This window comes from Anopheles funestus, chromosome 2RL (genome assembly GCF_943734845.2).
Source record: "Anopheles funestus chromosome 2RL, idAnoFuneDA-416_04, whole genome shotgun sequence".
NCBI lineage: Eukaryota > Metazoa > Arthropoda > Insecta > Diptera > Culicidae > Anopheles > Anopheles funestus.
The window spans coordinates 11,395,302-11,409,021 of NC_064598.1; the positions used below are offsets into that span (position 1 = coordinate 11,395,302).

The 13,720-nt window shown below is 36.3% G+C and overlaps 4 protein-coding genes across 4 annotated transcripts in view; 3 read left to right on the forward strand and 1 right to left on the reverse strand.

Annotated features, from left to right (window-relative positions):
- Positions 1 to 13,720, forward strand: part of LOC125765893 (protein purity of essence) — a 267,808-nt gene that overhangs the window by 78,090 nt on the left and 175,998 nt on the right. The window lies entirely within an intron of this gene.
- LOC125765932 (cytochrome P450 4c21-like) lies at positions 4,205 to 8,543 on the forward strand. The gene is made up of 5 exons (XM_049431468.1): positions 4,205 to 4,840; positions 6,157 to 6,412; positions 6,906 to 7,032; positions 7,110 to 7,346; positions 7,429 to 8,543. Exons 1-5 carry the CDS (start codon positions 4,498 to 4,500, stop codon positions 8,005 to 8,007), a joined length of 1,542 nt encoding a protein of 513 aa, XP_049287425.1. The 5' UTR covers positions 4,205 to 4,497; the 3' UTR covers positions 8,008 to 8,543.
- Positions 9,266 to 11,288, forward strand: LOC125765945 (uncharacterized). Its single transcript, XM_049431494.1, has 3 exons — positions 9,266 to 9,773; positions 9,841 to 10,941; positions 11,007 to 11,288. Exons 1-3 carry the CDS (start codon positions 9,726 to 9,728, stop codon positions 11,208 to 11,210), a joined length of 1,353 nt encoding a protein of 450 aa, XP_049287451.1. The 5' UTR covers positions 9,266 to 9,725; the 3' UTR covers positions 11,211 to 11,288.
- Positions 11,261 to 13,315, reverse strand: LOC125765939 (cytochrome P450 4V2-like). Its single transcript, XM_049431475.1, has 5 exons — positions 12,701 to 13,315; positions 12,371 to 12,626; positions 12,185 to 12,311; positions 11,951 to 12,100; positions 11,261 to 11,876 (listed from the first exon to the last, which is right to left on the reverse strand). The coding sequence occupies exons 1-5, from the start codon at positions 13,044 to 13,046 to the stop codon at positions 11,295 to 11,297; spliced, it is 1,461 nt and encodes a 486-aa protein (XP_049287432.1). The 5' UTR covers positions 13,047 to 13,315; the 3' UTR covers positions 11,261 to 11,294.

Genomic DNA, 13,720 nt, shown 5'->3' on the forward strand with positions numbered 1-13,720 from the left:
CTCCTTTTACTTAAAGTATTATTTGAGTGAAAAGAAACTTAGATCAACCAATTCGCATCAAAACAAATCAATTTTTAAAATTTTGCTAAATTTCCCAAAAAAAACCAAGGCTAACCCCTTAGGAAATTTTCGAGTTTTCAGATTTTTTTCATTTTTTTCTTATTTTTTATGCTTTCTTCTATTTAAAGGATTATTTGAGTGAAAAGAAACTTAGTTCAACCAATTTGCATTAGAATAAATCAATTTTTAAAATTTTGCTAAATTTCCCAAAAAAAAACCAAGGCTAACCCCTTAGGAAATTTTCGAGTTTTCAGATTTTTTTTTATTTTTTTCTAATTTTTTATGCTTTCTTCTATTTAAAGCATTATTTGAGTGAAAAGAAACTTAGTTCAACCAATTCGCATCAAAACAAATCAATTTTTAAAATTTTGCTAAATTTCCCAAAAAAAACCAAGGCTAACCCCTTAGGAAATTTTCGAGTTTTCAGATTTTTTTTTGCTTATTTTTTATGCTTTCTTCTATTTAAAGCATTATTTGAGTGAAAAGAAACTTAGTTCAACCAATTCGCATCAAATCAATTTTTAAAATTTTGCTAAATTTCCCAAAAAAAACCAAGGCTAACCCCTTAGGAAATTTTCGAGTTTTCAGATTTTTTTAATTTTTTTCTTATTTTTTATGCTTTCTTCTATTGAAGCATTATTTGAGTGAAAAGAAACTTGGTTCAACCAATTTGCATTAGAATAAATCAATTTTTAAAATTTTGCTAAATTTCCCAAAAAAGCCAAGGCTAACCCCTTAGGAAATTTTCGAGTTTTCAGATTTTTTTTATTTTTTTCTTATTTTTTATGCTTTCTTCTATTGAAGCATTATTTGAGTGAAAAGAAACTTGGTTCAACCAATTTGCATTAGAATAAATCAATTTTTAAAATTTTGCTAAATTTCCCAAAAAAGTCAAGGCTAACCCCTTAGGAAATTTTCGAGTTTTCAGATTTTTTTCATTTTTTTCTTATTTTTTATGCTTTCTTCTATTTAAAGCATTATTTGAGTGAAAAGAAACTTAGTTCAACCAATTTGCATTAGAATAAATCAATTTTTAAAATTTTGCTAAATTTCCCAAAAAAAACCAAGGCTAACCCCTTAGGAAATTTTCGAGTTTTCAGATTTTTTTTTATTTTTTTCTTATTTTTTATGCTTTCTTCTATTGAAGCATTATTTGAGTGAAAAGAAACTTGGTTCAACCAATTTGCATTAGAATAAATCAATTTTTAAAATTTTGCTAAATTTCCCAAAAAAGCCAAGGCTAACCCCTTAGGAAATTTTCGAGTTTTCAGATTTTTTTTTATTTTTTTCTTATTTTTTATGCTTTCTTCTATTGAAGCATTATTTGAGTGAAAAGAAACTTGGTTCAACCAATTTGCATTAGAATAAATCAATTTTTAAAATTTTGCTAAATTTCCCAAAAAAGTCAAGGCTAACCCCTTAGGAAATTTTCGAGTTTTCAGAATTTTTTTATTTTTTTTCTAATTTTTTATGCTTTCTTCTATTTAAAGCATTATTTGAGTGAAAAGAAACTTAGTTCAACCAATTCGCATCAAAACAAATCAATTTTTAAAATTTTGCTAAATTTCCCAAAAAAAAACCAAGGCTAACCCCTTAGGAAATTTTCGAGTTTTCAGATTTTTTTCATTTTTTTCTTATTTTTTATGCTTTCTTCTATTTAAAGGATTATTTGAGTGAAAAGAAACTTGGTTCAACCAATTTGCATTAGAATAAATCAATTTTTAAAATTTTGCTAAATTTCCCAAAAAAAACCAAGGCTAACCCCTTAGGAAATTTTCGAGTTTTCAGATTTATTTTTTAATTTTTTCTTATTTTTTATGCTTTCTTCTATTTAAAGCATTATTTGAGTGAAAAGAAACTTAGTTCAACCAATTCGCATCAAAACAAATCAATTTTTAAAATTTTGCTAAATTTCCCAAAAAAAACCAAGGCTAACCCCTTAGGAAATTTTCGAGTTTTCAGATTTTTTTCATTTTTTGCTTATTTTTTATGCTTTCTTCTATTTAAAGCATTATTTGAGTGAAAAGAAACTTAGTTCAACCAATTCGCATTAGAATAAATCAATTTTTAAAATTTTGCTAAATTTCCCAAAAAAAACCAAGGCTAACCCCTTAGGAAATTTTCGAGTTTTCAGATTTTTTTCATTTTTTTCTTATTTTTTATGCTTTCTTCTATTTAAAGGATTATTTGAGTGAAAAGAAACTTAGTTCAACCAATTTGCATTAGAATAAATCAATTTTTAAAATTTTGCTAAATTTCCCAAAAAAAACCAAGGCTAACCCCTTAGGAAATTTTCGAGTTTTCAGATTTTTTTTATTTTTTTCTTATTTTTTATGCTTTCTTCTATTGAAGCATTATTTGAGTGAAAAGAAACTTGGTTCAACCAATTTGCATTAGAATAAATCAATTTTTAAAATTTTGCTAAATTTCCCAAAAAAGCCAAGGCTAACCCCTTAGGAAATTTTCGAGTTTTCAGAATTTTTTTATTTTTTTTTTCTAATTTTTTATGCTTTCTTCTATTTAAAGCATTATTTGAGTGAAAAGAAACTTAGTTCAACCAATTCGCATCAAAACAAATCAATTTTTAAAATTTTGCTAAATTTCCCAAAAAAAAACCAAGGCTAACCCCTTAGGAAATTTTCGAGTTTTCAGATTTTTTTTTTCTTATTTTTTATGCTTTCTTCTATTTAAAGCATTATTTGAGTGAAAAGAAACTTAGTTCAACCAATTTGCATTAGAATAAATCAATTTTTAAAATTTTGCTAAATTTCCCAAAAAAACCAAGGCTAACCCCTTAGGAAATTTTCGAGTTTTCAGAATTTATTTATTTTTTTCTTATTTTTTATGCTTTCTTCTATTTAAAGCATTATTTGAGTGAAAAGAAACTTACTTCAACCAATTCTCATCAACATAAATCATTTTTTAAAATTTTGCTAAATTTCCCAAAAAAAGCCAAGGCTAACCCCTTAGGAAATTTTCGAGTTTTCAGAATTTTTTTATTTTTTTCTTATTTTTTATGCTTTCTTCTATTTAAAGCATTATTTGAGTGAAAAGAAACTTAGTTCAACCAATTCGCATCAAAACAAATCAATTTTTAAAATTTTGCTAAATTTCCGAAAAAAAAAACCAAGGCTAACCCCTTAGGAAATTTTCGAGTTTTCAGATTTTTTTTTTTTCTTATTTTTTATGCTTTCTTCTATTTAAAGCATTATTTGAGTGAAAAGAAACTTAGTTCAACCAATTTGCATTAAAATAAATCAATTTTTAAAATTTTGCTAAATTTCCCAAAAAAACCAAGGCTAACCCCTTAGGAAATTTTCGAGTTTTCAGAATTTATTTATTTTTTTCTTATTTTTTATGCTTTCTTCTATTTAAAGCATTATTTGAGTGAAAAGAAACTTACTTCAACCAATTCTCATCAACATAAATCAATTTTTAAAATTTTGCTAAATTTCCCAAAAAAAACCAAGGCTAACCCCTTAGGAAATTTTCGAGTTTTTAGATTTTTTTTATTTTTTTCTTATTTTTTATGCTTTCTTCTATTTAAAGCATTATTTGAGTGAAAAGAAACTTAGTTCAACCAATTCGCATCAAAACAAATCAATTTTTAAAATTTTGCTAGATTTCCCCAAAAAGCTAAGGCTAAATTTTCTCGTGCAAAACTCCATGAAAAATTAGCGACCAGCTAAACACAAGTGTGTCACGCATAATTATGCGCTTAGGTGACATCTTAATAAGACCTGTTGCTTCTGGTTGCCTACGAATTAAATGTCGCCCACAATTATTGTTTGACCATTTCTTTCCACCCGATCACCTCGATTAAGCAGATGGTAGAGATCATACTCAATGGTACAGACAAATTAGCAGTAAGCAGGTTGATCGATTGCTTTACATAATAAACTGAGCGACACATGTACAGTACATGTACCACGCAGAAAGCAATTGATTTCGTACCAAATGAAGCGATGATGTTGCCGGAGGAAAAGCTGCAACACCGAACGCTCCTTCGCATTTTCTCGAATGGGGAAACTCAGCAGGTTCGTGGCGCGTACTGTTCGTCTTTATCGTGGAGCACGCACCGGCAGTAGGGTTTTCCAACATCCCCACTGCCAGCTGCAACGATTTGCCGATTGCATCGAACGCAATAAGGACCGCTTGCACCGCATGCCGGCACCTTTGGGTCAATGCAAGTTGTTTTTTCTTCGCCCGACAAGCTTTGCAGGGCCAGTCGAACGGGTGCAAAGGATTGGGAAAATCGCCTCGGTATTGGCGAGCAGTTGAGTTACGTCGATATATTCTGGGGGCTCGCCCTGAATTACCCTTCGCAAGTGCGGGCCTCAGTTCGAAACACTATTTGCCGATCGCACATCAGTTTTCCTTTCAATCCCGTCGAGTGCAGTAGTCGGTGAATTTGTTCGTGTGCGCAGGCAAAGCAAGATGATAACGCTTCTTTTGCTAGGTTTTGGCATCCTTTCGCTTTACGTGTACTGTAAGATAAAGTTTAAGTTTGCGGAAAAAATACCCTGCGTCGAGCCGCTGCATCCCGTGTTTGGCAATGGGCTCGAGTTTGCGCAGAAGAACTCGTACGAAATCTTTAAGAGCCTTTCGCATGCGTACAAGGATAATAAACGCATCTTCAAGCTATGCTTCGGCCCCATACCGGTTATCTGTGTGTCGCATCCAGATCTGATACAAAAAATTATGACCGACCCAGCCACCATGGACAAACCGTTCGTGTATGATTTCATGCGCGTGGAGCACGGATTGCTTACGGCAAAGTGTAAGTTTTGAAAGATTTGTTTCACTTGCAGCAGTAAAGCTCCTGGAATGTTCTCGCATTTGTTTCGCGCGATTGGTGTTTTATTGTGAAAGCATACGTGGTAATTAGAAGGTTTCAGTTTTTTAGATACAAGTTAAGTTTTTTTCGTTATTGATCTGCATTATCATTTATTTTTCCATCCTTATTAAGTCTTTTTTGGTATTCTTTATTTCACCTTGTTACGAATTTTTACTTTCGTTTAAAACTAAAATACATAACTATTGAAATACAACGAAAATCTAACAGGTAATTTAAAAACACAAATCTCTTAAACGAAATTAAATTGTGTTTCTAATAAACATGATAATGCCAAATTTAATTCAAAAGTTATGTTGATGATCTAATAAACTTTGCAATAGCCTTCTGAAACATAAAATTTTATTATCTATCACTATTGTATATTAAAACACGTAAAAATGTTACGTCAAAAAATTAAAATTTAAAAAAAATTATAGTAATAATATAAATCTCAATATACTCTCTATGATTTTTATAACTCAGAAAAAAAGGTCATGTTAAGTCCTCAACTCAAGTTAAGATTGTTATAGATTAAAATATTATAACAGGTTATTATTAGTTATGCTTAGTTTCGCTTTAAAATCTTTTTCAATTTCCTTTCAATACCGTTCAATTATTGCTTTACTTGTTTTACTTTCACCGGCCACAATCACATAAAACAACCATGCGGATCGATGCAGCTTGCGATTTGCACAATCTACCATATTACCCATCCCTGTCAAATAGGAAAAATCCAGTTTCTTACATGAGTTGTCACCGTTATCTTGAAGCATTTACGCTCCGCTATTACGCACGTCGAGAATGGTTTTGAACTATTTACCAAAGCCATCAATGCGGCAGCAATAAAACAAGTTTTAACCTTTTTCTAACCTACATTGTACGGTAAAACTTCCTCGGAGCATCAAACCAGTCAGAACATAATCAAATCTGCTGTATCGTAAGCGTGATTTGATTTAGACAGCAGTGATATAAAACTTTACGACGTAATTTGCCGCTATGAAAACCATTTTATGGAGCTTTTCGTGATTTAGACACGGATTAGTGAAAGGAAAACAAGGTTTCGGGCATTGATTTTATTGCTTTACTGTCAGCAGCCAGCATCATTCGTAAATCAAGCGGTTTGGTTTGATACTTGTTTTAATTGCAAAATAGTCACTGTTGTGACTTTTGCTAGCAACTTTTGAACTTAATTCGTATCCATTTTCTTTTTTAAAAAAATCAAACTAAATATTATGTTTTCACACCATCTCCAAAACCAGATGAAGAATGGCGTGTGCATCGCAAAGCACTGAATCCAACGTTTAACACGCGCATCCTAAGCAGCTTCATACCAATCTTTACCGATTGTGTGGCGAAAATGATCAGCAACATGCAGAAGCATGTGGGCGATGACAAACCGATCAACATGCTAGAGCTTACCTCGCCCTGTACGCTGGAAATGATTTGCCGTACCTCACTCGGCGGTCAGGTACTTGAAAGGGAAGGCAAGCAGGCATTTATCGAAGGGCTGGAAATGTAAGTGTAATAGATTTATTGAGCCGTTTTAAGTACAATAAGGAACTAAGCGACGATCGTCGATCAGAACGGTTAAACATTAAGTGAAAGGAATTGTTTTCAAATCACTGGGCGATGAAACCAACACGCTATTGTATCTGTGAATATAACGATTAATTGTTGATTTGAATAGATTTATGATAGTCAGAATAAGCTTGGCTTAGAGCTCATGTTCTGCGTTGCATTAAAATGGATAATTTATCATTCAATTCAATGAATAGCGAGTGATTATGAGATATTTTATTGGAATCTCCTCAGTTTTGCTCTCATTTGGAAACAGTTCAAATACGGCAAAATTGAGCAGCGAATGAAACGAGTGGATGTTCCAAAAGTATCAAACTATATTAACAATCTTGTTATGAACCGTACTAAACATTGCCTTACAGGGTCGCTTTCCCTTCAATCCTTCGATGTAGGTTTTTTCATTCTGTTTGCCTTTCTTTCACTACTTCAGTATCCTTCGCAATGTAGGCGTACGAATATTTAACGCAAATCTCTACCCCGAATTTGTGTACAAGCACACACACTTGTATCGAGAAGAAATGGACGCACGTAAAATATGTTACGCTTTCACGGACAAGGTAAGCCTTGAAAAATACACAGACATGTCCTTATGTTCGCTCGAAGCGAATAATTTATACCTATTGGAAATCTGCAGGTAATTCGTGAAAAGCGTGCAAAGTTTGAAGAGCAGCTGCGTCGTTCGGCCGACAGTAACAACAATAACGCGATGATCGATGAAAATGGCAACGTCGTCTTCGCCGATGAAGAAGACGATATGCTGAACTACAAGAAACCGCAAATCTTTGTCGACCAACTGCTGACCATACCGAACAATGGTAAACCGTTTACGCACCAGGAGATCACCGATCACATCTACACGATGATTGCTGCTGTAAGAGGACGTTTCAAACGCTTGTCTATACTTTTTGGGAGGGCAAACAACTGATTGCGATGTTTTCTTTGTGCTTCGCCAGGGTAATGAGACATCCGCAACGCAGACCGCCCACGCCTGTCTGCTGCTGGCCATGCACCCCGAGATACAGGAACGAGCTGCAGCGGAAGTGCGGGAGGTGCTGGCGGACGATGTGGAGTACACGCATGAAATACTCAAGCAGATGGAATACCTGGAACTTGTCATTAAGGAATCGCAACGACTCTGCCCGGTGGCGGCCGTATTCGGTCGTAAGGCAATTCAAGATATTCAGCTAGATGAGTATATCATTCCGAAAGGGTTCATTCTGCTGTTGAATCCCTTTGCACTGCACCGGCAGAAGGAGTATTGGGGCCCGAACGCCGACAAGTTCGATCCGGACCATTTCTTGCCGGACCGCGTCAAGGCACGGCACCCGTACGCCTATCTGCCGTTCAGTGCTGGACCGCGCGGCTGCATCGGTAGCCGTTACGCTATGATGAGCTTGAAAATTATGCTGTCACAAATTTTGAAAAACTTTAAACTTACCACCGAAATACCGTACGAGAAGATGGAATTCAAGTTCAAGGTCTCCATGCATCTGGCCTTCGAGCATCTGATAAAACTAGAGCCACGTGTGTAGGAGCGTTCGTTACACTTGCTTGCATTGAAGTCTTTCGTTTTGTGATTTCACCACTGCTTGTGAGTCACTCTCGCTGGTTAAAAAGTTCATCATGTTCCATACGGTAGGGAAAAATAGTACCAACGAATGTCATGGAATCATTTGTGAATTGTGTTTTATGAGTACGATCGCTTATCTAAACTTGATGCAACGATAAACTACCGACCTAACTAAGCATACTAATGTAACAGCGTTGCCATTACAACGCTGCTGTGTATGCAGTCAGGGGCATTCGTTTAATCCTCCCTAGGGTAGATGCGCTGCAATTGAATGTAAAATTACACACCTAGACGCGTAAATGTATTCTTTTGTAATTGTCTGAAACACGCAATAATGCTGCATTGATTTACGCAACGGACAATTGGATTAGATAATGCTATCAACTTGTTGTTTTGTGTTTTCGGCGTTTGCTGCGTTTCCGAGAACGGAACACATGCTTATCAAATCGGAAATTATGTGCAGCGTTGATTCCACGTTCTTAGACGTTCACTTCCTACACCCAAGCGGAACAATGTTAATGTGATATTTTCCAACTCGGTTTTGCTTCTTTCGTTCGAAATGTTTTGTGTAGTACGATGCTGTAAACTGTGGTTGTTTCGTCAATAATCCCAATAAAACTTATGATACCATCCAAACAAACTTCGTTTTACCATCACTTTTACTTTTACTGCAACAGTTCAATGAAACGGTTTTGAGAAGCGTGCCCAAGTGCTTCTTTGTTTGAATTTAGCTAATCGTTGGTAAACTTGCACTTCCTATCGAATTAGACACGCTCATTTGAAAGTCAAATAGGTTTTAACCTTTTTGCCGTCGGACGATCGATGTGGATTTTAACCGTCTGTGGCTATTCGAAACGGTGCTTAGACAACCGGGTGTTGTCGTAATGAAGAAGTGTATGCCTTGTTTACACTATCGGTAACACCGTTAGTAGCAACGCTTTTAATGTTTGCCCAACCGTGAACGATAGTGGAAGGGACAGGAGTTTGTAAGAGGGTATTTATTTACACATATCTGTGCCATGTTTCATAAAGCTTGAGCAGTGCACAATTTGTAACTTGTTGGTGATATGTTCATACTTTCACGCTAAGGGTATTAAATTAGCCTTAACTAGTCTTTAATTTACTGACAGAATAAAAGATAAATTAGCAGCCGTTAATACAACCATTCAGCAAATTTGACGTACCGTTGTGGTTGACTTATTTGATGCTGATTTTCCAATGCCTTTCGGGCACTTATTTACAGGAAAGAAAATCTCTGGGGAAAAACAAATATTAAAAAAATAAATTAAAGGGTATTTTTCAGTCATTTTAAATATAGTAAAAAATTATTCCACCAAAACACTTTCGGACGCCATCACGCTGCCCTTACAACTCACGAACGAATGACACAGTCTGATGAAGAAAACAGACTCAGAGTCTCGTCAGTGACGTCCAATAAAATACATCACAATAAAATCCATCGATCACGGTTTCAAATGTTACCTCTCACCATTACATTTCATTTCGTGCTCAAATACTGCATGTAATTTTACAAACGTGTCTACGGAGCTGTACATTATCTGCCACCCTGATTACATGATGTCGGTGTAACATTAACTTCCGGAAATTACATTCCGGTGTTAAAACCTTGCGGCTAGTGATAAATCTACCCATTTTAAAGCTGTCCACTGTACGAGCGCAATGGATTTTCGTAAAACAATTTCCACGCTACTGCTGCTGTGGGGAAGTGTAAGTAAAAGCCACGGCAGTTGAAAGAACTGGTACGTATTTTTTTTACAATTCTATCCACTTCCAGCTACAAGGGTATGCAAAAATATCTACCAAAGTGATCTCGCTGCAGCAGGTTCTGTACACTGAGCTACAAACGCTGGAAAGAAGTGCCTTGGTTACGCACCCTCTACAGGCAACTCCGGGCGAAAGTGCTTTAGGCCGATTGCGTACCGTATTTCACGAATTCGAACATCAAAATCAGGAAAGTATTACAACCATTCTGCGCGTGTTGGCATTGGTTGATCATACGCTGGAAAACACCATACAAGACTGTGAAAAAGTTTTCCATCTTCCTTCGCTGGACAGTGCGAATGTGCTGTTTCGTGACGTTACTCGTCCGCTGCTACTGCGCGTTGAGACACTTTGCCAGCAAATAGCGTCGGGAAGCGTGGACGAGATAGAATCGACGATGGTGACAGTTGAACGGGAAGCAAATAGCTACCGCAAACGGTTAGATGAAACTAAGCGCAATATGCAGATTGTATTGCATGCGCTAGACAACAGTGTGGAAATTTTCTCTCTGTCCAACGAGTTTGATGTGTTGTTTGAGGATATAGAGCGAATAAATTCAACCATTCGCGAATCGATACTGACAGCAGCGAATAATCTGCTCACAAAACAACGGTTAATCGGTGACGAAATTCTTCAACTTCGAGGCACAAATGATGATGCCGATATGTATGCAGCTATCACAAACTTTATGAAGTTGTTAGACAATGAAACGGAGCTGTTGGTAGAAGATCTAGCTGAGCAGTTGAACGATTGGTTCAATCAAACAGCAGACATGTTCAACCTTGTGCAAGAGGAGATAAGAAACATTCCGCGCGAACTAATGGAGTATCCTATGGAAAGTTTCCTACAGCATGAAACTTCCCTCAAATGTTTGGCAGAATGCAGCAACCAAAATGCAGTGGAAAAAATTCAAGAAAACCTCGAAAGCATATTGCAATGCTTCAACATTGCTAATGACACCGAGCGTCCATTCGAACTGGTGTATCATCACCTCAGCCAAACGGCCGATAATGTTCAGCTTGTGATGCAAGATATTTTACACTGTCATCAAAGCACTTTCCGTGACGGGTATGATGTGAATGATTTGGAAGATATACCGAGTTGTTTCGCATTGGTAAGTTTATTATCTTTCTGTCACTTAAAACGAATGTTCTAATAGTAAAAAGGGATCAATTTCAGGCTCAATCAATTTTAGACGCGATGGAAGATTTTATGGAGTCTAGAATGGACGAAATCTCCTTTCATGTCGATCTTTCGATGTACTACAATGAGCTAAAAATGGAGACATGCGTTTTTTACAGAGCCCGCGAAATGATGCTGAGCGTATCCTCACTTAATCATCATTACCGAAAGTGTAACATGGCAAATGAAATTGAGTTGTGAATTTCGATTAAGGAAATAAAAAAGCAAGAATTATTGCTCGTTGCTTCGAAGGTAAGCGCCTTTGAAAAGATTGCTTCATTTCTTTTATATCCTTCGTTCGAGTTCTATTAAATATCCATGCTCCTGTTTGAGTGCAATATCGAACCGAAACTTCATCTCCTTCATTGTCATCGTTGTACGCAGTTGAAAAGTGCGAACAATCATCGTCAAAATTACTTTCATACTCAGCATAGCGTACCGTGAACCGAGACAATTGCGGCTACCAGTGTTAAATGGCATATAGGCAACGGATGGTCTGTCCATGCTTCGTTCCGGCAGGAATCGATCCGGATCAAACTGATCAGCATCATCGCCCCAAAAGTCTCGTCTCCGGTGCAGTGCAAACAAGCTTACAACTACCGTTGTGCCACGGGGAATGAACTGTCCTTCGATGCACAAATCTTCCTGAGCTTCGCGTGCAACCGTTGCACCTGGTGGTGCCAAACGTAAGCTTTCCTTTAGCACACGCTCCATGTAGCTTAATTGCTTCAGCTTTTGCTCCGTGAGAGGTTCAGCAAGGTTGTAAAACACATCACATAATTCCCGGTACAGTTTGGTCTGCACCGTGGGATGCATTGCGAGAAAGAGACAGGTGTGCCCAAGTGCGTGTGCCGTCGTATCGTTACCCTTGGAGAAGAAGATTTTGTTTTTTACTTCGTTAAATGGTTTTTGGGTTGTAACAGTTCATCTCCATTACTCACCGCTCCTACGATAGAGTAAATGTTGTGGACAATTTCTGTATCCGTAAGCGGACCGTCGTCTTTTGTTGTTAGCAACCGATCCAACATGGCGGGAGAATCTTCAACTTCATATGCTGCATGTTCCAATGCTTTTCTTCGGGATGCAAGAACCTGTGTATGTGTTTGGTGATGGAATAAAAAAAAGTTATTTCATTTCTTTTATCTTTCGGAAAACGATTCAATTCATCAACATACTTTATCCACCACACGATAACATGCAGCCCTCGAGTTAGTCTCTATTTTACAGTTGTTCGTATACTTGTAAATCCAGTCATAGTGATGTAAAGCATTTATTGCGCGAGCAGATATCATCTGAAATAAGCTACCGAGAGATGGAACATTAACGACAGGTATAAAAGTGTAACTAATTGCTTTACTTACCTGTCGAGATTGGTTAAAATCTGCTTTGCTTCGTGCGGTTCTACAACATTCGCGCCCAGTGTGGTGGAAAAGATCATGTTCAACATACACTCACTCAGTAATGGTGCTATCGAAACTGTGGAGATCTTCTTTACCATCGATTCCAGCTTTGATACAAGTTCATCCGCACAGGCTATTAATGTTGGTAAAGCATTGTTCACCTTGGTCGTACTAAACGCCGGACTTAGCACCTTGCGATAACGTTTCCAATCGTTGTCTAAACCGCTCAAAAGAAACCAAAATGGCAGCTTAAGGTGCAGCTAAAAAACATACTTACCTTCAACTTCATACATTTACGTGTCAGAATGCCATGCTCCAACTGCACAAAACTGTAGAAAAACGGCTTTTCAAGGCACTTGGCATGGCTCAGTACAGCATCCGCAAGCATTGGATGTGAGGTGCACAACAACAGTTGAGGTCCGAGCCATACTTTAAACCATCTGTCAAACTGTGTAAACGGTTGTACTACGTTCTCGAACAATTTGACGGGTGATTTTTCTATAAACGATAGCCCATTCCCTATCAGTGGATAGCAAGGCATTGGGCAGGGAATGTCCTGCGCATACCGGGCACGTACCACAAACGTATAGTAATACAAGATGCACAACCCAATGGTCAACAGCAAAATTGCAAACATTCTGGCTGTGATGATGGCGAGAATGCAACTGAGTGAGGTTCATCACTCACACGCGAGATGGCAAGCAGTGGGTTAAGGATAACAAGACTGTTCACATGGTACAATCAAGTTGTATTGGTTGCGTCTATCAATCCATCTGCTGATGCATAATATGATCGATAAGATATGAATTTCACGCAACTACTCATGCAACTGTGTCTGAATTAGAGATGTGCAAAGTGAGTAAGAGTGAGATAGTGAGTTGAAACGTTGTATTGAACGAGTTTCGTTCACTCACCACTCCTCCACTACACTCACTATTTTTTATTCTTTTTTTATTTAAAGCATTATTTGAGTGAAAAGAAACTTATTTCAACCAATTGGCATTAAAATAAATCAATTTAAAATTTTCTGCAAAATTACTCAAAAAAAACTAAGACTATAGCCTTAGGAAATTTTCAAATTTTTAGAAATTTTTTATTTTTTCATTCTTTTTTTCATTTAAAGCATTATTTGAGTGAAAAGAAACCTATTTCAACCAATTGGCATTAAAATAAATCACTTTATAATTTTTTGCAAAATTTCCCAAAAAAAAGCTAAGGCTTTAACCTTAGGAAATTTTCAAATTTTTAGAATTTTTTTATTTTTTTATTATTTTTTATTCTTTTCATATGTAAAGCATTATTTGAGTGAAA